The 20,090-nt window shown below is 56.8% G+C and overlaps 2 protein-coding genes across 11 annotated transcripts in view; both read left to right on the forward strand.

Moving 5' to 3' along the window:
* The window catches only part of OSGIN1 (oxidative stress induced growth inhibitor 1), a 34,882-nt gene extending 33,446 nt beyond the window's left edge, over positions 1–1,436 (forward strand). For all 6 annotated transcript variants that reach the window (XM_055366764.2, XM_055366763.2, XM_055366767.2 and 3 more), the window contains one exon: positions 165–1,436. In XM_055366764.2, the coding sequence (XP_055222739.1) occupies positions 165–1,110 (946 nt within the window). In that variant the 3' untranslated portion in view covers positions 1,111–1,436. The remainder of the gene's footprint in view (positions 1–164) is intronic.
* Positions 1,437–3,941: 2,505 nt separating this feature from the next.
* Positions 3,942–20,090, forward strand: part of NECAB2 (N-terminal EF-hand calcium binding protein 2) — a 34,209-nt gene continuing 18,060 nt past the window's right edge. For 2 of the 5 annotated variants that reach the window (XR_010131603.1, XR_010131604.1), the window contains exons 1-5: positions 3,942–4,300; positions 7,596–7,620; positions 13,988–14,096; positions 16,364–16,389; positions 16,555–16,652. Coding sequence is in view for 3 of the 5 variants with exons in the window: in XM_063700363.1 (XP_063556433.1) it covers positions 4,100–4,300; positions 7,596–7,620; positions 13,988–14,096; positions 16,364–16,389; positions 16,555–16,652 (459 nt within the window). In the remaining 2 variants the exon portion in view is untranslated. Of the gene's footprint in view, positions 4,301–7,595; positions 7,621–13,987; positions 14,097–16,363; positions 16,390–16,554; positions 16,653–20,090 lie in introns of those variants that run through there. The other 3 variants (XM_063700363.1, XM_031003153.3, XM_063700364.1) reach the window with 3 other exon arrangements.

The raw sequence follows: 20,090 nt of genomic DNA on the forward strand, positions 1-20,090 counted from the left end.
AAGAGGAGACTGAGGCTTAGAGAGGTTGAATTACCTGGCCTAGTCCTACAGCTACAGCCTAGTCCAGCTCCAGGGCCTGACACTGCCCTGGACATCTCCCGTCCCACCGAGCCCCCCAACCCCTAACAGTGTCTGACTCTGGCGTCCTGCATCCTCCCCAACAGAGGTCTTCGCAACAGCCGGGCCACGGCCGGGGACATCGCCCACTACTACAGGGACTACGTGGTCAAGAAGGGTCTGGGGCATAACTTTGTGTCCGGTGCTGTAGTCACAGCCGTGGAGTGGGGGACCCCCGATCCCAGCAGCTGTGGGGCCCAGGACTCCAGCCCCCTCTTCCAGGTGAGCGGCTTCCTGACCAGGAACCAGGCCCAGCCGCCCTTCTCGCTGTGGGCCCGCAACGTGGTCCTCGCCACGGGCACGTTCGACAGCCCGGCCCGGCTGGGCATCCCTGGGGAGGCCCTGCCCTTCATCCACCATGAGCTGTCTGCCCTGGAGGCGGCCACAAGGGTGGGTGCGGTGACCCCGGCCTCGGACCCTGTCCTCATCATCGGCGCGGGGCTGTCAGCGGCCGACGCGGTCCTCTACGCCCGCCACTACAACATCCCGGTGATCCATGCCTTCCGCCGGGCCGTGGACGACCCTGGCCTGGTGTTCAACCAGCTGCCCAAGATGCTGTACCCCGAGTACCACAAGGTGCACCAGATGATGCGGGAGCAGTCCATCCTGTCGCCCAGCCCCTACGAGGGTTACCGCAGCCTCCCCAGGCACCAGCTGCTGTGCTTCAAGGAAGACTGCCAGGCCGTGTTCCAGGACCTCGAGGGTGCTGAGAAGGTGTTTGGGGTCTCCCTGGTGCTGGTCCTCATCGGCTCCCACCCCGACCTCTCGTTCCTGCCTGGGGCAGGGGCTGACTTTGCAGTGGATCCTGACCAGCCGCTGAGCGCCAAGAGGAACCCCATTGATGTGGACCCCTTCACCTACCAGAGCACCCGCCAGGAGGGCCTGTACGCCATGGGGCCGCTGGCCGGGGACAACTTCGTGAGGTTTGTGCAGGGGGGCGCCCTGGCTGTGGCCAGCTCCCTGCTAAGGAAGGAGACCAGGAAGCCACCCTAACACTCGGCCAGACCCGCTGGCTCCCAGGCCCTGAGAGGACAGAGATGACCACATCCCTGCTGGATGCAGGACCCGTCGAAAGATGCCCCAGGGAGGGGTGTCAGCCCACGCTGCTGGCCTTTGGGGTCAAGAGGAGTAGGGATCCCAGGCTGCCCTGGACTTAGACCAGTGTCTGAGGTGGTAACAGTGGCCGCAGGCCAGGGTCGGCCTAGACCTGGGATTTGTGGGGAAAGCTGCTGGTGTGACCAGCTGAGCACCCAGCCAGGAGACCTGCAGCCCTGCACCTTCCAGAAGCAGGTCCCAAATAAAGCCAGTGCCCACCTGCACTCATGCGTCTGAGGACTCTGTGCTCAGGGAGGGAGCTGCGTTCCCGGAACCCTGCACTGGGCTGGGGGGAAGGGAGGAAAGGGGATTGTGGGAGGAGTCCTGGGGCATGTGGTCCTGGATGAGGTCCATGGCTGGGGCCTTGGGGTACAAAGGATAGGCGCCCCAAGTGTCGGGGCAGTTGAGCGGGCAGCTGTACTAGAGCCTGGGGGTGGGAGTGGCGGGTGTGTGCAAGCAGTGGTGTCCAGGAGGGCGCTGCAGCCCCGCCCCCTCCGCAGCCTGTCCCAGGCCTCCCTCCTCTCTGTTCTGCCATGCGGCCTCCTTTCAGTCCCTCCTGCTGGCCGGGTCTCTGCCTGCCCCAAGACCTTTGCACAGACAGTCCCCAGCCCAGGAGAGTTTCCCGCCTTTCTTTAACTCCTCTTCCTTGGGATGTCTCAGCATTAAGAATCACTTCCTCTAGGAAGCCTCTTCTGACACAAACCCCTCCACTGCCATCACAGCAAACACTCCTTTCATGGTCTAAGGTGCTACCTTTTCATAGCAGTTCAGTTTTTTTTTCTTTTTTCTTTTTTTTTTTTTTGAGACAGAGTCTCATTTTGTCACCCAGGCTGGAGTGCTGCGGCGCTTGGTTCACTACAACCTCTGCTTCTGGGTTGAAATGATTCTCCTGTCTCAGCCTCCCAAGTAGCTGGGATTACAGGTGACTGCCACCTCGCCCAGCTAGTTATTGTATTTTTAATAGAGACGGGGTTTCACCATGTTGGCCAGGCTGGTCTTGAACTCCTTACCTCAAGTGATCCGCCCTCTTTGGCTCCCCAAAGTGTTGGTATTACAGGCATGAGCCACCACACCCTTCCAGCAGTTCAGTTTTAATTGTTCATTTGTTTGTGGAATCATTTCAGTGTTTGGCTCTGCCCACTTGGATGTAAGCTCCAGGAGCTCCGGGAGACCAAGTACACCATCTGTTTTGCCCATTGCTGGAACTCAGTGCTTGGGCACCTGCCTGGCACCTAGTGGGTTCTCCTTAATTCATCTTTTAAATGGATGGGTGGGTGGGAGGGAGGGTGGTGGGTGGATGGATAGATGAGAGGATGGTTGGATGGATGGGAGGATGGGGGGTGGGTGGATGGATGGATGGGAGGATGGGTGGGTGGGTGGATGGATGGATGGATGGATGGGAGGGAGGATGGATGGATGGATGGGAGGGAGGGAGGATGGATGGATGGAAGGATAGTGGGTGGATGGATGGGAGGATGGGTGGGAGGATGGGTGGGTGGATGGGAGGATGGGAGGATGGTGGGTGGGAGGATGGTGGGTGGGTGGGAGGATGGGTGGGTGGGTGGATGGGTGGATGGATGGGAGGATGGGTGGATGGATGGATGGATGGATGGGAGGATGGTGGGTGGGTGGGTGGATGGATGGATAGATGAGAGGATGGTTGGATGGGAGGATGGTGGGTGGGTGGATGGATGGATGGATGGATGGGAGGGAGGGTGGGTGGGTGGATGGATGGGAGGGAGGATGGATGGATGGATGGGAGGGAGGGAGGATAGATGGATGGATGGAAGGATGGTGGGTGGATGGATGGATGGAGAGGGTGGGGGGTGGATGGATGGATAGATGGGAGGGTGGGTGGGTGGATGGACAGACAGATGGGCGGGCAGGCGGATGGATGGATGGATGGATGGATGGATGGGAGGGTGGAGGGATGGATGGATGGATGGAGGGTGGATAGATGGATGCCAGGGAGGGAGGATGAGTGGGTGGGTGAATGGATGGATGGATGGGAGGATGGTGGGTGGGTGGGTGGATGGATGGATGGATGGATGGATGAATGGATGGTAGGGTGGGTGGGTGGATGGACGGACAGTCGGCCGGCTGGATGGATGGATGGGAGGATGGGTGGATGGATGTATAGATGGATTGATGGACGGGTAGGCGGGTGGATGGATGTTTAGATGGATTGATGGACGGGTAGGCGGGCGGATGGATGGATGGATGGATGGATGGATGGATGGACGGACAGGTGGGTGGGTGGATAGATGGATGGGTGGATGGAGTGTGAAGGAAAGATGTTCTGGGGTGAAAACTGGTTCTGGGCGTTTTGTAAGGAAGGGGGCGGCCTGAGGGGGCGTGCACGCCCGCGGGAGTTAAGGGTGGGCGCCCGCGGATGTGACGGGGCGGCGGTGCGTGGGCGCCGCTCCCCGGGGCTGGAGCCGGCAGAGGGCGCTCCGGGCTCGCTGGACACCCGCGCTTCGGCCCCTGCAGCGCGCCGCGAGTGGGAGGGGGGACTTTAGAAGCGGGGAGAGCAGGAGACTTTTGGGAAGCAGACCCCAGGGGCGCCGCCCCGCCCCCAGGCCCCACATACCCCTCCCCTCCGGGTAGCCCCCTCTGTGGCTGCGCCCGCGCCCCTCGCCCCGGCGGGCAGTCCTCAGGCCCCGCGCCCGGCCGGCGGGGGTGGGGGCGGCGGGGAGCGGGCACGTGGCTCGGGGTCCGGCCGGCCCGCCCCCCGGCGCCGGCCAGTCCCCGTGGTGTCCGCGGCCGCGGGGGCAGCGGGAGAGAGGGCGGGGCAGCGCGGGCAGCGCGGGGAGGGGGTCGCGCGGGGGCGGGCCGCAGCTGGGCGGGGGTCGGCGGGCTTCCGGGCGGCGGCGGCGGGCGCGGCGCGATGTGCGAGCGGGCGGCGCGCCTGTGCAGGGCCGGCGCGCACAGGCTGCTCCGGGAGCCGCCGCAGCAGGGCCGGGCGCTGGGCGGGCTGCTGCGCTGGGTGGGCGCCAGGATGGGCGAGCCCCGGGAGCCGCTGGCCCCCGCCGCCCCCGCGGACCCCGGCCCAGCCTCGCCGCGCGGGGGCACCGCCGTCATCCTGGACGTGAGTACGCGCCGGCAGGGACCCCCGCCGTGGCCTCCGCTGGGACCCGGAGCCCCCTCCGCCCCTCGGGCGGACCCCGACGCCGAGACCCGCGAGGCCCCCCCCTACCCGGGCAGGAGACCCCCGGCCCCTCCGCGTGCCAGAGCGGGAGCTCCCAGCCCCGCCACGTCCAGGCCGGTCTCCAGCCCAGTCCTCTCCCTGGACCGGGAGACCCCCCTCCTCCGCCCCTCCGCCGGCGCTTCTTGGAGTCCCTGCCTGCCCAAAGTGGGGACCCGTGAGCCCCCGGACCCGGCCACTGTCCCCATAGTTTTGTCCAAGCCAAACCCCCACCCTTTACCCCGCGGGACCGGAGCCCCTCGCCGCGTCCAGCCGCCTCCTTCTCTCCATCCCGGATCCTGTCCGGAGCGATACTTTTCTGAGACCCCTAACAACCCCTACCTCTAGCCCACCTCTCTTCGCCCTAGACCCTGAGCCCCCGTTCATCTCACGCCCAAAGACCCTTTGCCCCAGCTACTGCCACTTTAAAAGTGAAGCCCCCTCCCCACCTTCTGTCTTCTCGTCTCCTTTCCATTGAGCCAGAGCCATCGCCCATGAGCCCTGAGCTGGTACCCCTCTGGTCTTCCCCACCCCGCCCCCTTCCATTCCAAGTCCTCTGTTCCCTTCCCCACACCCCTCTACCCTACCGAGAGCTGGGTCCTCTTCATGGACCAGACTCACCCCTCACCCCTCCTAACTCCCCTGGGACCCGAATCACCCATCTCTGGGAAGCCCACCTCACCCTCCCACCCGCCTCACCCGGGAGGGAGGAATCTTCAGGGGGCGGCTCGGAGGAGGAGGACTTCTCCCAGCAGAGTGCTAGGAGGAGGTGGAGGAGGCTTCTGGGGATGTTGACTGCGTGTTTCAGCAAGGGTCCTGCTGGGGTGGGGCTGGGGGCTGCCTCTGCCTGTGTGGTGGATTTCTGGGAGAGTGGTGGGTGTGTGTGAATGTGCACACGCGTGTATCGCGGATCCCTGTGAGTCGGGGGATTCCCTCCCTTCCTCTCTCCTCTTCCCTGCTCCTGGAACCCTTGGCGGGGTCTGGACTGGGAGGGCCGGACAGAGCAGGGGGAGCTCTAGAGTGCCACACTCGCAGGCACACATTCACACACTCACGCACTCGCTTACGCACGCACACACAGCCAGAGACACACCCATGCAGCCACACCATCCCCTCCTCAGGACCCCCGCAGAGCTCCCACTGAAAGTCCTGGGCAGAGCGCTGCAGCCCCAGGCTGCCCTGCACCGAAGCCCTGCCCAGTCAGGGTGGGGGCTCTGAGGTTCCATCTCCTCACCTGCCAAAAGGAGTGATGAGCGGGGGTGGGGCGGGAGGTGCTCATGCAGACTCCTGGAGCTGGCTGACATTACCAGGTGTCAGCCCTGCCATGTCACTCATGTGTTCAGCATTCCTGCCCAGAGCCGGCACCTGCCTGGTGCCTGGCCTCAAGGGGAATCTGGGACACCCAGATAGGGACCCCAGTTTTGAGGAGCCTTGCCCAGTCAGGAACGGGGCTGCGGGGTGCCCAGGCTGGATCTTTGAGGAGGGCTTGGGGGTCTGAGGTTCAGCCAGGAGGAGGGGTGATGTTTGAGAGGCCCTCCCATAGCTGTGCGTCAGTCTCACCACCCAGGTGCCTAGAAATGACCAAGGGTGCCCCCTTTCTCGTTGCCTGGAGGGATGGGGGGCGAGGGCATCTGTCCTTTACCCCAAGGCGAGGACAGAGGGTGGAAGGGTCAGAGTGAGTATTACCTCCTCCTCCTCCATGGCTGACCTGGCCCCAGCAGCCCTCCCTGGTGTGGGGAAATGTGTACATGTTGCTGCCTCTCCCTGGGTCTCAGCATCCTCCTTGTTAAAACAAGCCAGTGAGATTGGGGTGGGGGCCACCGCAGACGCTGGGATCCTTCTCAGGCTTTGAAGTGCCGGTGGGCCGGGCGCCGTGGCTCACGCCTGTAATCCCAGCACTTTGGGAGGCCGAGGCGGGTGGATCACCTAAGGTCAGGGGTTCGAGACCAGCTTGACCAACAAGGTGAAACCTCGTCTCTACTAAAAAATACAAAAATTAGCCAGTTGTGGTGGCGGGCGCCTGTAGTCCCAGCTACACGGGAGGCTGAGACAGGAGAATTGCTTGAACCTGGGAGGCAGAAGTTGCAGTGAGCCAAGATCGCGCCACTGCACTCCAGCCTGGGTGACAGAGTGAGACCCCATCTCAAAAAAAAAAAATAGTGCTGGTGAATCAGTCCCCGTGGGAACTGGTTACAGTGAAAGGTCTGACTCCACTACAGTGCAGAGTAGGTGGGACATCCTGCATTGCAAACAAGCTCCTGCGGGACCCAAACAGCTCCTCTGAATAGCAAGGTCTTAGCGCACAGGTGTCAACATTGGGCCTGGGAGGCTTTAAAAATGCTGAAATCAGAGTGGACCTCACAACAGCTGATTCAGTCACCCTGGGGTGTGGCCTGGGCTGAGGAGGTTTTGAAAGCTCTCCAGGCGATGGTGTTGGAAGGGGCGGAAAGCTGCCTTCGAGCCTCAGCCTGGCAAGCAGCACCTGCCAGCCAGACCTTGAGGAAAGGGGAGCAGCTCTGTCCCACAGATTCAGATGTCACTGGAAAGGCAGAACGAGGAGGCACCTGGTCTTGTAGGTTCAGGCCAGCCTTGGAGCTGCCCTCCACCCATCCCTGCCTAATGCAGCCGGAACTTCATCTGCGGCTGCTTTTCTGAACTCTTGGCGTCCTGTTTCTCCTCCTGCACCCCAAAATTAACGCAGTCCTGCCCGTGGCTGGCATTGTCACCAGGCCTTGCAAACACCTCCGTCGGACTTAGCCCAACCTCCCTGGAAACACACCAGGGGTTTTGGAAGGACTGCAGTGGTAAAGGTTGTGGCGCTCCCTGGGACACTGATTCGGAGTGTGGTTGTGTGCAGCTGAGCGTTTGGCGGTGGGTGAAGCTGCGTGGACTGATGACTGTGGACAACACCTGCAGGGATGGCCGTGGGCCTGCGTGTGTGTGTCAGCGTGGCTGGGAGCAGGCTGGTGGTACTGGCAGCCGCTTCCACGTGGGCGAGGGGATGGCCTCTGTCTGCAACATCCCTCATCAGTTCCTCCTGGATTCCAGCCCGGGGAGGGGGAGAGGGAAGGGGGGCTCAGCTTCCCAGGACCCTAAGCTGCTTCTGGGAGAAGAGAAGGATCCCAGTATCCGGTCAGAGGCTGCAGGAAGCGCTTGCCTCTCCCTGGCCCAGGGCTGACTCAGCCTCTCTTTTCTGCAGATTTTCCGCCGTGCGGACAAAAATGGTGAGTTTCCCTTCCAGGCCGACCGCCGCCCCGCTCCTTCTGTCCTCGTGCTTCGTGGGGAAGGGATCAGGGATAGGAGACAAGCGCAACCTTGAGCCTAAAGGTTTGGAGTGCAGGGGTCTGAAGTTAGAAGGCCAAATCCTGCTGCTGCTCTGTGCCTTGACCTCCCTGTCTGTAAAATGGGAATCCTAGTAGGGCCTACTTAGTAGGGACACCTCCACTCAAGGGCGCAGTGAGTCATGTCTGTGATGCCAAGAACAATGACTGGCCGTGGTAAGGGCTGGGTGTACTTTAGGCCTTTTCCTAGCTGGGCTGGACCAGAGGAGCCCAGGCTGGGGCCCAGAAACCCTCCTTTAAAGGAAGCCCCCAGCCTCACGCTAGGCCCTTTACAAGCCTTGGTGCAATTCTTCGTCGTAGCAACCTGAGCAGTCAGTGCTCTTGCCTCTGTTGACACCATAGCAGCCCAGAGAGGTTAAGCAATTTGCCCCAGGGTTGCCCAGCTGCGTGAAAGAAGTGGAGGCTCTCCTGAAGACCGGGGCCCTTTTCCCTTTCTCTCTCAGCCTCTTCAAAAATGTGAGCAGCGCCTTGTTGTGGCCACGGAATTCATAGCGCTCCACTTCTCCCGACTCCTTGGAGGGGCTCCACTTGCAGAAGGAGCCCAGGCCTTGAGAGAATGAGCACGTTTAGGAGGCCCAGCTGAGCCTCAGCTGACAAAAAGCACCTTCTTAAAAATACCAGAATCATTACAGTTGCAACGCAACTCACTGTGGACTTGAACCAAGACAGATTCCCTCTCTGGGCCTTGGTTTTCCCGTGGGTAAAGTGGGGCAATAACACTTGGCCTGCCTCCTTCCCTGGATTTTGGGGAAAAGCCAGAGAGGCGGTGTGGGTGACAAATGTTTTTAAAGAGAATCGCGTGCTCCCGGTATGTTCATTCATTGAGAAAATCCACATCAAGTACCAAGCCTGTGGCAGGGGAAGAGCAGGCAACAGAGACCCTGTGACCTGCCCCAGGGCCCTTGGTCCCCAACGCCTCTGGCCCCGGTTCCTCTCCTGCACAAGCTGGAGTTGAGGGTGGCAGCTCTGGCCTGGGTCCCCAGCACCCGCCTCATCCCTGGGAGTTCCTGTTGACGGCTCCCACCCAGGGCGGTTGCAGGGTGGAGTTGGAGGCCTTGGGCATGGTGGGAGGGCAGGTGCACAGGCCTGGGCTGGAATCAGTTCTGACGAGTCTCCCACCCTGGCCTCCTGCATCCCTGGGGGGTGACAGTGACCACTCCCAGGCCTCTGGGGAAGAAGGACCATCAGCAGTGATTCCATACAGAGCAGAGGAGGAATAAGAGGGACGTAGGGAGATGAAGTGGCTCTGGAAAAACAGCCGTAGCATCATGGCCTGAAAAGCCTTGGAGATGAGGAGGGGAAATCAGGGGGCTGTCCCTGAGATGGGGTCGTTGGAGCCCTCAGCGTCATTGCCTGTGTGCTGGCCTGGCTCCTCCAGCAGGTTGAGAGGTAGGGATTTGGGTTTGTCCCTTGTCCTGGGCCTGATACCCAGCACACAGTAGGTCCTTGGTAAATGTCTGTAGACTTGGTGGACGTGTTTGTTGGTGAGAGCGTGGCTGTGCGTATCTCGGTGACTCAGCAGCGTGAGGCTGTTGGGAATGCATGTGTCCAGCGTGGGCCTCTAGCCATGGCTGTGCATCCCGAGTGTGTGTGCAGTTAGTGTGCGTGTGTGGCTTCCTGAGTGTGCAGCTCTGCAGGAGCCACTGCAGTGTATACACATGGGCGGGTGGTGCCTGGCCCCCTCGGGCACAGATGGGGTTCTGTCCTTGCTGCAGGCTCCCCCCATCAGAGGCCATGTGTCCACCCCCTGATCACAGCTGTGGGACCCTCAGTTTCCTTACTGCAGCCTCCTCAAAGGCCGAGCCTGTTCCTTCTCCTTGGGGCTTACATCTTCCCAGCCACCACTATGTGACCGTTAGGGGCTGTCACCAGGGTGAATGTGGGTGTGAGATGCGGGTTCCAGCAAGAGCTTCCCAGGTCCCCCAGCCTGACTGCCTAGGCTCAAGTCCTGGCTCAGCCGCGTACCGGCTCTGGCCTCAGGCAAGTCACCAAATTCTCCAGCCTCAGTTTCCTTATCTGTAAATGGGAATAATTACAGCAGCCACCTCAGAGGGCTGTCTGAGGATAGAGAGTTGCTCTCCTGGCTTGGCTCATTGAAGATATCAATAAGTCCCAGCTGCTCTGCCTCAAATGCCTCGGAAATGGGAGTCCGCAGGTGTGGCTTGTCCAGAGGGGTTTGATTCCTCTGTGCTCAGCAGGGAATTCGGTCTGGGGGAGGCTGCCAGCAGTCACTGAACGTCTGTTATGCACCAGGACTTGAATGCGCTTTTTCCTTTAATCTTCATTGTGATCCTCCTGAGACAAGAAGTATCAACCCCCACCCTCCTTCCAGATGACGAAAACAAGGCTTGGAGATGGCACGTGATATTCTTCACATGGTCGGGGGGCAGCGGTGCAGGCAGGTTCTGATTCAACACAGCAGCTTAAAAGCTTGTAGGAGTGGGGATGGGACTTGGTGTGGGTATAGATAGGGGAGTAGTGTGTGGGAATAGAATGGCTGGGGAAAGAGGAATGAGTGTAGGGGTGAGAATAGATGTCAAGGAGGTGTGGATGCAAGAATGAGAACAGGTGTGCAGGGAGGTGTGGGTGCAGGGATGAGAGCAGGTGTGCAGGGATGAGAGCAGGTGTGCAGGGAAGTGTGGGTGCAGGGGTGGGAACAGGTGTGCAGGGAGGTGTGGGTGCGGGGATGGGAACAGGTGTGCAGGGAGGTGTGGGTGTGGGGATGGGAGCAGGTGTGCAGGGAGGTGTGGGTGCGGGGATGGGAGCAGGTGTGCAGGGAGGTGTGGGTGCGGGGATGGGAGCATGGGTGCGGGGATGGGAGCAGATGTGCGGGGATGGGAGCAGATGTGCGGGGATGGGAGCAGATGTGCGGGGATGGGAGCAGGTGTGCAGGGAGGTGTGGGTGCGGGGATGGGAGCAGGTGTGTGGGGATGAGAACAGGTGTGCAGGGAGGTGTGGGTGGGGGGATGGGAGCAGGTGTGCAGGAAGGTGTGGGTGCAGGGATGGGAACAGGTGTGCAGGGAGGTGTGGGTGCGGGGATGGGAGCAGGTGTGCAGGGAGGTGTGGGTGCGGGGATGGGAGCAGGTGTGCAGGAAGGTGTGGGTGCAGGGATGGGAACAGGTGTGCAGGTAGGTGTGGGTGCAGGGATGAGAACAGGTGTACAGGGAGGTGGTGGGTGCGGGGATGAGAACAGGTGTGCAAGGAGGTGTGGGTGCAAGGATGGGAACAGGTGTGCAGGGATGAGAACAGGTGTGCAGGGGGTGCAGATGTGGAGGCCGATAGGCACACAAGCACACACAGGACTGCTCCACACTGATGCTAGCCCTGCCTCAGGTGTCTACAAGAAGGATGGATGGGATGCCTCAGGGGAGCGGGAGATGGGGTGCAAACTCAAAGGACCCTCCAGGCTGTCCTTAGGACTTAGAGATTACAGGAACAAAGGCTCAGGGCTTGCCTGTCAGGGTGGCTCCTGTGACAGAGACTTGTTTGGCTGAGCTGGATACCGGATGCCCAGTCCCTATGGGAAGGTTAGCATGAGGGGCCTGACTGGCAGCCTGGGACATAAACTCAGGGGGTGGCAGAGGGCTGAGTGCCAGACAGCATTTCCCTCCAGGGACATGGACACTGACAGGCTGACAGGCTCTTGGCATTTGAAAGGTCGTGGAGACAGAGACTGAGTTCGTGCTAATTAGCAAAGACACCTGCAAACGGCCCGCTTGGGGTCTCTGGCAAAAGTGCCACCGCGGGCCCGCTTGGTCTGTCTAATTGGACTGGGGGCTTATGTAGGGCATGTTTTTTCCTCATTAGTGAATTCATTAGGGCCGTGATCAGGCGTTCAGGATAAATGTCAGCCGAAAGCTTTGTGAGGGGGCACCTTGCTGGCCTCTGTCTGCCTGCTCTCCCTGTGTGCAGAGGGGGCCCAGCATACCTGGACAGGCACGTGGGGAGATGAGCCAGCCAGAGGGAGGCTGGGATTGGGGCTCACAACCCCTGTCATGCCCATGGTGACTGCCCCTCACCCAAAGTGGGGGTGCCTGAGCCAGCACCCACCCCCTGCTGGGTAGGTGGCGATTTCGCCACAAGATCCTACCCCTGAATTAGGTTGAGAGCCTGGACTTGGGAGCCAGATGGCCTGGGTTCAAGCTTCAGCTGTAGGACCTAGGCAAGTACCCTAAGGGCTCTGTGCCTCAGTTTACCCCTCTCTAACATGGAAGTGGTAGTATTACCTGTGTCGTGAGTGTTACGAAGACTAAAGGAGTGAGTCCATGGAAGGAACTCCACGTGTGGTGTGACTCCACACTGGGATTCCTGGGTTTTATCTTCAGTCTTGCCGAAGACCCTCGGAAGGTGTCCTCTGTCACAGAACACAGAAAGCCACAACTTCGATTTCACTTATCTCGTGGCTGACTTTGCGGACTTTTCGTTGTTAGGTTTTGGGTCTTTGGTTTGTGCATGTGTGGTTGGATTGGGGTTTTTTTGGCCTTTCCTTTGAAAGACAGAAATTCTTCCCACTGTAACCTTGAAATCTGAGCTGCGATGATGGGGGCATCTTGGGATATTGGCCCTAGCACCCCGTGCACACACGTTCATATTCTTTACCGGTCTCTGATACTTTATGCTCTATGGGGTTAAAGAGAAAAGTGGTGGCATGAAACCTTGGCAAGATCTGAGGACCCCCCTCTCCTGAGCTTATGCTCTCACCCTGTGTTGAGCTCCAGCAGAGCTGCTGGGAGCACAGACAGAAGCACTGGAGCCTTTAAAGTTTAAGAATGACTCATTCTCAACCCAAGTACGTCTGCCGTGTCGGGTTAGGCAGGTTGTGCGCTGCACAAGGGCACCCACCCGAGGAAGTGGAGGGTTTCAGATCCAGGCTACAATCCGCTTTCAACACATGTGCACTGACACTGTTCTCATCCTCTCAGCAGAGAAAGGAGTGTCTTTTTCTAATCCATAGGAAGGTGCCATGTGGACTCTCAGGGCCCTTGTCCCAAGCACCCAGCTTTGAATGCAGATCCTCTGGAAGTAATGCCAGGGGTTTATGCAGAGAGGCTGGGGGCCAGGAACTGTCATGGGCTCCCTCTTGTCCCTGACCTCCATGCCACTCACATAGTTTCTCTTAAGGAGGAACAGATCCTTGAGGAGGGGGGAGGTGACTGCAGGGCAGGGGGGGGATGAGCTTGCTGGCATTTGCTCAGCAGGTCTGTTCAGGTGGAAGGAGCTGAGGGTGGAAGCTTAGGGACCACCTCCCAGAGTCCCTGATGTTCTTCTCAAGCCACCTCCCCTGGTGGCCCAATCTGATCCAAACCCACAAGACCTTCCTGGTAGGGCCAAAAGTGTCCCCAGAGCAACTGCAAGTGAAGGGAAAAGGTGAGGCGATGGGTGGGACAGGTGGCATGTGTCCCACCCATCCTTCCACCTCAGAAGCACAGCCTCTGGCCAGAGCGTTGGCACCTCCAGGCCTGGCACCTCCTTCCCGCATGGCTTGGCATCTAGATGGCTGCATCTGTGGCCTGGGAGAGAAGGTAACAGTGAGAACCTCATGCCGGCCATTGGCAGGCATCTCATGCTGCCTCAGGGAAGGACCTGAAGTTTGCCAAATAGATGGGGCAGAGAAGAAAGGGTTGTTCTGTACTCTAAGAACGGTGCTGAGAGAGTCAGGGCTCAGGGGCTGGGATTGGGATTGGGGTTGGGAACGTGCGGAGACCACTTGGCATTTGGAAGCTATCGAGTGGTGGCTCATCCAGCTGCTGGTCTTTGGATCCACTTCATACCAATGGTGTGACATGGGACAAGTTGCTCACAGTGGGTTATCTTAAATAGCACCTGCCTCCAGGTGGCCATGTAAATTGAATGAGAGAAAATTCACTGGCAGGGGGCAGATACTCTATATTTGTTGAATGCATGGAAAATGTTGAGTGCATGGTGAGCCCAAGAAAGCTAGCTATTGCATTATTGTTAGTCTGAGGATTATCTGTAAACAGGCATTGGTCTGGGAATTAGCTGGATGAGGCAGTGATTCTCTGTGTACTGGAGTTTACTGGTTAGTGTGGGAATTAGCTGGGCGGGTAGGGATTATCTAAAATGGAATTTGTCTTTTAGTTTGGGGATTAGCTGGGAGGGTAGGGATTATCTGAGCTGGAGTTGATCTGTCAGTCAGGCCATTGACTGGATTTGGGGGCCATGCATGCACTAGTCCCACCAGCCTTATCTCTGCAGACACCAGCTCCTTTCCCTGCTTCCTTCCTTGCAGATGATGGGAAGCTGTCCTTGGAGGAATTCCAGCTCTTCTTTGCAGATGGCGTCCTCAATGAGAAAGAACTGGAGGATCTCTTTCACACTATTGATTCTGACAACACCAAGTGAGCGTCAGTCCTGGCTGGCAGAGCGGGGGTGTGTGTGGGCTGTGGTGGAGGCATCTTTTCATCTAGTGTCCATTCCTAGCCCCCTGTAAGGGGCAGGAGAACTGAAAATCCCCAAATTTGCTAATCCAGAAGTCAGCTCTTCACTGCCTGGGGTGAATGGGGCGTGTGCAGATTCATATTGCGTTGGCTAGTATCGCAAGTGTCTCTTCTGAGTGCACGTGGCCAACTAAGGAGAGACTCCTGGTTTTGCACAGTGGACATGGGATTATGAAAATGGGAAGGTGGCAATGACTTCATCCTTCTGCCATCTTCAGCCAGCAGCCAGTTCTCACCCCAACCCCAATGCCTGTGTGTCCTCCCAGTCCCAACATTAACTGTGAGGTTGAACCTCATCTTCACACTGACTCCTGTGTTAAACCAAACACGAATCCTAACTCAACACTACGTCTATCATTATAGCTTATTAAACCTTTTCTCCAACCCAGTCATAGCCCTGACCTGCATCTCAGAATCAGCCAAAAACTCTCTCCACCCATCTCTAAATCAAGTGGAAAATGCAGATTCTACTCAGACTTACCCTTGACCCTTCCCAGCCTCACCTCCAATCTTGCCCTTTTCTTGGGATTCCCCAGACAGGATGAGGTCTGAGCCCTCTCCTCAACCCCACCTTCAGGAGGGATCAGAGGCCCAACTGGTCTCCATTCTCAGGCCTACTCGCGTGATGAGGACCCAAGCGTCTGGAGGGCTGCTTAGGGCACATTTGGTAAGCGGAGGTTCTCTGAGACTGAGTAGAGATGGTCTGGACAAGGAGCTACCGCCAAACCAGTGTGCAAGGGGTAGAGTACAGTGGTAGCTTGGACCAGAGGCTGCGGCTGAGAGTGTCCTGGGGGGCACTGGCTGGGGACCGGGATATGGTAAGTGGAGCAGATACCATCCTCTGGGAAAGGCCACTTTAAAGAAATGGCTTCAGGCTGCAGACTGCAGAATGGAGAACTCTCTGGGGCCAGATGGAGATTTCTGAGCTGTTACTGCAGCTTCCTGGGGTGCTTTGAAGGGGCCAGGCAGGTGCCCATTGATATAGACCTTCTCTTTCAGGGCCTTTTGTGTTAGGGCCAGCGGGGTAGAGGAGGGGGTGGAGGCGGAGGGAGGAGGAGGCACTGGTTTGAGAGTGGAAGTGTGAGAGTACATGTGGGTGGGTGGGGTGCAGGGAGGACTCGCGGTTATGGAAGGTCAAAGCTCTATAAAGACTTTTAGGATTAATCTCCCCGACATTACCTAAGGTGTGAGCCACGAACATTAGCCCCTTGGGATGCTAAATAGACTTTGTGCCCAAAACAGTGTACAAACCATCAAAAAGTTTTGTGAAACATGAATTAAAGCAGAATGACAGGGTCGCTTTCTGCAGGACTTGCCAGAACTCTGAATATGAGATGGAGGTTGGAGGCACCTCCTGACAGAGCATGCAAAGCCTCCGAGTGCAGATTGACTGGGCCACAGAAGCCTTCTGTCCAGATGTGCTTTGCTGAGCCTGGGCTCCACTGAGCACGATGAGGGACCTAGGCCCAGAAAGGGCCACCACCGTATTGGGTCCCTTGCACATTGACTTGGCAGTAGCTCCTTATCCAGACCATCTCTAGCCAGTCCCAGAGGGCCTCAGCTTATCAAATCTGCTCCTAAGCTGAAGAACCACCATAGTTCCCAGCACGGCACCCCTGATCTTGGGGCCGGTCTGTGTTCCTTCACTGCCACGGGGGATAGGCTCATGCTCAGCCTGCTCCCCCAAGAAAGGACAGGACCCTTCTCCAGGCTGCAGGAATGGGGATGTGGGACGCAGGGCCTGCAACCAGAACAAGAAGGGCTCTGCCACAACCCCAGGAACTCCAGGACCCAGCAGGCAGGGTCACCTGGGGGTGGGTCACTGGGTCAGATGAGAGCTTTGTTGACAGCCCGTCACAGTAATGGGTCCCCACTCTCTGTCCCTTTACCCCTTTCCTGGCCCCCAGCTTGGCCCTCCCCTTGGTGTCATTTATTCATGATGGGGTCACCAGACTCAGAGAAAACAGAAGAAGGGTGGGTGGTGTCGGGGGTCAGACAGACATGGGCCTTCAGGGGTGGGGGTGTCACCTACCTACTGCACCCTCTTCTGTAAGGCGGAGCTTGTGGGGCCAGCACACAGGCTGCAAAGAGCAGGCAGGATGTGTGTTTCGCAGGCTGTGCAGGGTCAGGCCTGCTAACCCCTTCTCTGTCTCTGTCTGTCTCTGCAGCCATGTGGACACCAAGGAGCTGTGTGGTAGGTGCCTGGCTATGCTGGGACCAAGATGGGGATGCTGGGATGGGGTTGGATGAGAAGGGCCTGAGGCAGGGGAGGCTGGAGGTAGCGCAGATGGGAGGTGCAGGAGTGCTGAGTGGGAGGGGCAGGACCTGTGACCCTTGACCTTTGCCTTTCCTTCCCCAGATTACTTTGTGGACCACATGGGTGACTATGAGGACGTCCTGGCCTCCCTGGAGACCTTGAATCACTCTGTCCTGAAGGCCATGGGTTATACCAAGAAGGTCAGTGGGTGTAGGTGGCCCCCGGGGTCCAGGGGTCCAGGGCTCCAATGCTGCTGGATGCCTGGGTTTTTGAAGACAGGCACCAGGGAGGCCTATCTCAGGGGTGGGCTTTGCCTGGGCCTCTTTGAAGCAGCTGAGATAAACTGGGAAGGGAATAGAATGGCTTGGTGAATGGCTCTGGTTGGGAGCAGGAGGCATTTTCCCAGAATCAGGCCTTATCCTGGGCTGGGGTCTTAGAAAGGGTGGCCGCAATCACCCTGTACCCTTAAGGGGTCCCCGGACAGGTGTCGTACCCTTCACGGTGGGCTTACAAGACTGGAAGAGGGGGCGGGGTGGGGCGTGGTGGGGGGTGGTGGTTCATCCATCTGAACCCGGTCCCATATCAGGTTCTCAATGCTCAGCACCTGGTTTAATCCTCACAGCAACCCTATGGGTGGTTGCTGTCACCTCCACTATCTCACAGCTATGGAAACAGAGGCTCACAAAGGTGAACTCAACAGAGTCACAGCCAGACAGCCATAGCTGCTGGCTGGGATGAGTGGGGAAACTGAGTCAGGGACCTGGCAAGAGGCATGGGAGTGCAGCATGAGACTCCAGGCACACCCAGGAAGCAACTGGAGAGTCAGTCATCCAGGAGCAGAGAGCAGCCATAGGGCACACCGGTCCAGGCCCACGGTGAGGGAACTGGGAGCATGCAAGGGTGAGGGACCCACAGGTGCTCGAGGCAGCAGCCACCAGCACCCTGAGCTATGGGAGCCCAGAAAAGCCCAGCCTTGTCTGCCGGTTGAGGCCAGGGAACTTAGCTGATAAAGTCAGCCAGACCTGGCTGAAGGATCTGAGCTGGTCATTTCCCTTTCTGAGCCTCAGTTTCTCCATCTGTGAAATGGAGACATCCACCTTATGAATTATGAAGTCCTTCAGAGATTGAGCGAAGTAAGGCCTCTGAGCTATTGAGCATGGAGGACCAAGCACGGAGCAAAGGCACCTGCTGGTTTGTATCAATACTCTCCTACTGTACGCTCAGCCGGATATTAAAACCCATTCTGTGCAATTTTCCCATGCTTCTCAGTTAGTGACCACCATGTATTAGACAGTCTCTGTTTTGCCATATATCTAAAAATAGTTGGGCCTCATTCTGGGCCTCCACGATTCCACATTTCCATTTCTGTCCCAGTATCATGCTGTTTTGAGTCTTGCTGTTTTAGAGTATATTTTAATACCATGTAAGACCTGCTCCCTTCAAGTATTAATCTTTGTAGAATATCGTTTGATATCCCAAAGTATCAAGGTATAGGCGGTGGATTAGAAGGTAGCGTGGAAAGATCCCAGGCTTCCGAGTCACCCAGACAAGGGTGGCAATGCCAGCTCTGCTCCAAACATGCTGAGTGAGGTCACCATATGCTCACAGATGACCCTGGGAAATGGAAACCACCTCCTTGAGCCTCGGTTTTCTCACCTTAGAAGGGGCCCACGTCCTAGCCATGCTGTGAGGCATTCATAACATCCATGGTTGTGTCTTGGTCTTCAGTCAGACTTTTCAGGAACATAAGAGAGTTCTCCATCATTGTCTACTGATACAAGTTAGACCGGTTTTAGAGATCTTGCTCTTGGAAGTCATATGCGTATGATGTCAGGGGTGGTCTTTGGTGGTTTTTTTTTTGGCAGTTGTGGTGATGATAGGTTGTTGCATCCGTGATTGGCATTTCTTATTTTTGTTTTCTTTTTCTTTTTTTTTTGAGACAGAGTCTCACTCTGTTGTCCAGGATGGAGTGCAGTGACACAATGTCGGCTCACTGCAACCTCTGCCTCCTGGGTTTGAGTGATTCTCCTGCCTCAGCCTCCCGAGTAGCTGGGACTACAGGTGCCCACCACCACTCCTGGGTAATTTTTGTAGTTTTAGTAGAGACGGGGTTTCACCATGTTCACCAGGCTGGTCTCAAACTCCTGACCTCAGGTGATCCGCCCACCTCGGCCTCCCAAAGTGCTGGGATTACAGGTGTGATGTGATTGGCATTTCTTTTGCTTGCATATTTCCTAACTGGTTTTTGTTTGTAGAAATGCAGCTTGTCGGTTGTTGTTTTGAATGCTTTTCTTGTATATGTGCTGTTTGCTTTCGTCAAGCGGCAGCATCAGTTATTAAGAGTGCCGTTGTCTCCGCATTCTAACACGTGCCCCTCTTGCTTCCCTGTCTATCCTGTGGCATTTCTCTCATGTTCTAAAACATCGTGGTGGGGCACAGCCAGGCATGCTTGTTTGGCTCCTGATTTTTGAGTGCATCTCTAGTACTTCTCTGCTGATTATCATATTAATACCAGCTCTTATTTTAGAATCCTCGTCAGCATGTTGGAGAAATATTTTTGCATTCCCTTTTTTCCATTTTGTCTTAGGAGGGTGGTAGTGAATTTTTTCAAATGCCTTTTGGTATTTTTAAATGATCATATGATTTCTTTTCCCCTAAGCTATTGATGGGGTGGATGCTATTTTTAGATTGTCTCAAATTGAACAATCCTTCGCTCCCTGTGATAAACCCTAATTGGTTTATTATTCTTTTATCACATTAATGAGTCCTTGTCATGAGCCAAGAATTTTATCTCTGTCTCCATTGGGAATGGAGATCGGATGATAGCTTGGGAATGATTTTGTGAGGTGGTTTTGAATGTGTTCTGTGTATGAATCAGCTTCTCTAACATAGAATCATTTTTCTACATAAAAATAGAATTTATCCATAACTCTTGGGTCTCAGTGTTAAACAGGGGAGGGGATTATTTTCATAGTTATTTTAAGGTCATCCCTACTTTTACTCAACTTTTTCACTTGTCCATTGTAATATATATATATATTTTTCTTTTCTTTTCTTTTTTTTTTTTTTGATGGAGTCTTGCTCTGTCATCCAGGCTGGAGTGCAGTGGCACAGTCCCAGCTCACTGCAAGCTCCGCCTCCCGGGTTCACGCCATTCTCCTGATTCAGCCTCCCGAGTAGCTGGGACTACAGGCGCCCGCTACTACGCCTGGCTAATTTTTTGTATTTTTAGTAGAGACGGGGTTTCATCGTGTTAGCCAGGATGGTCTCGATCTCCTGACCTCGTGATCTGTCTGCCTCGTCCTCCCAAAGTGCTGGGATTACAGGTGTGAGCCACTGCGCCTGGAGGAATATTTTTAAACAAAACTGCCCTGGGCATAGTCGTTTTTACAATCAGTCATGCATGGAATGTTTTATGATTATTTTTAAAAATCTAAAACATTGTTTGACACAAGCAGGCACTTAATGCAGATTAAGTTCAATAAAAGATCTGCTGCCACTCACGGTGGCTCACGCCTGTAATTCCAGCACTTTGGGAGGCTGAGGCGGGAGGATTGCTTGAGCCCAGAAGTTCAAGACCACCCTGGGCAACATAGTGGGACCCCGTTTCTACCAAAAACAAAACAAAACAAAATTAG

The sequence above is a fragment of the Gorilla gorilla genome, chromosome 18 (assembly GCF_029281585.2).
Source record: "Gorilla gorilla gorilla isolate KB3781 chromosome 18, NHGRI_mGorGor1-v2.1_pri, whole genome shotgun sequence".
NCBI classification, from domain to species: domain Eukaryota; kingdom Metazoa; phylum Chordata; class Mammalia; order Primates; family Hominidae; genus Gorilla; species Gorilla gorilla.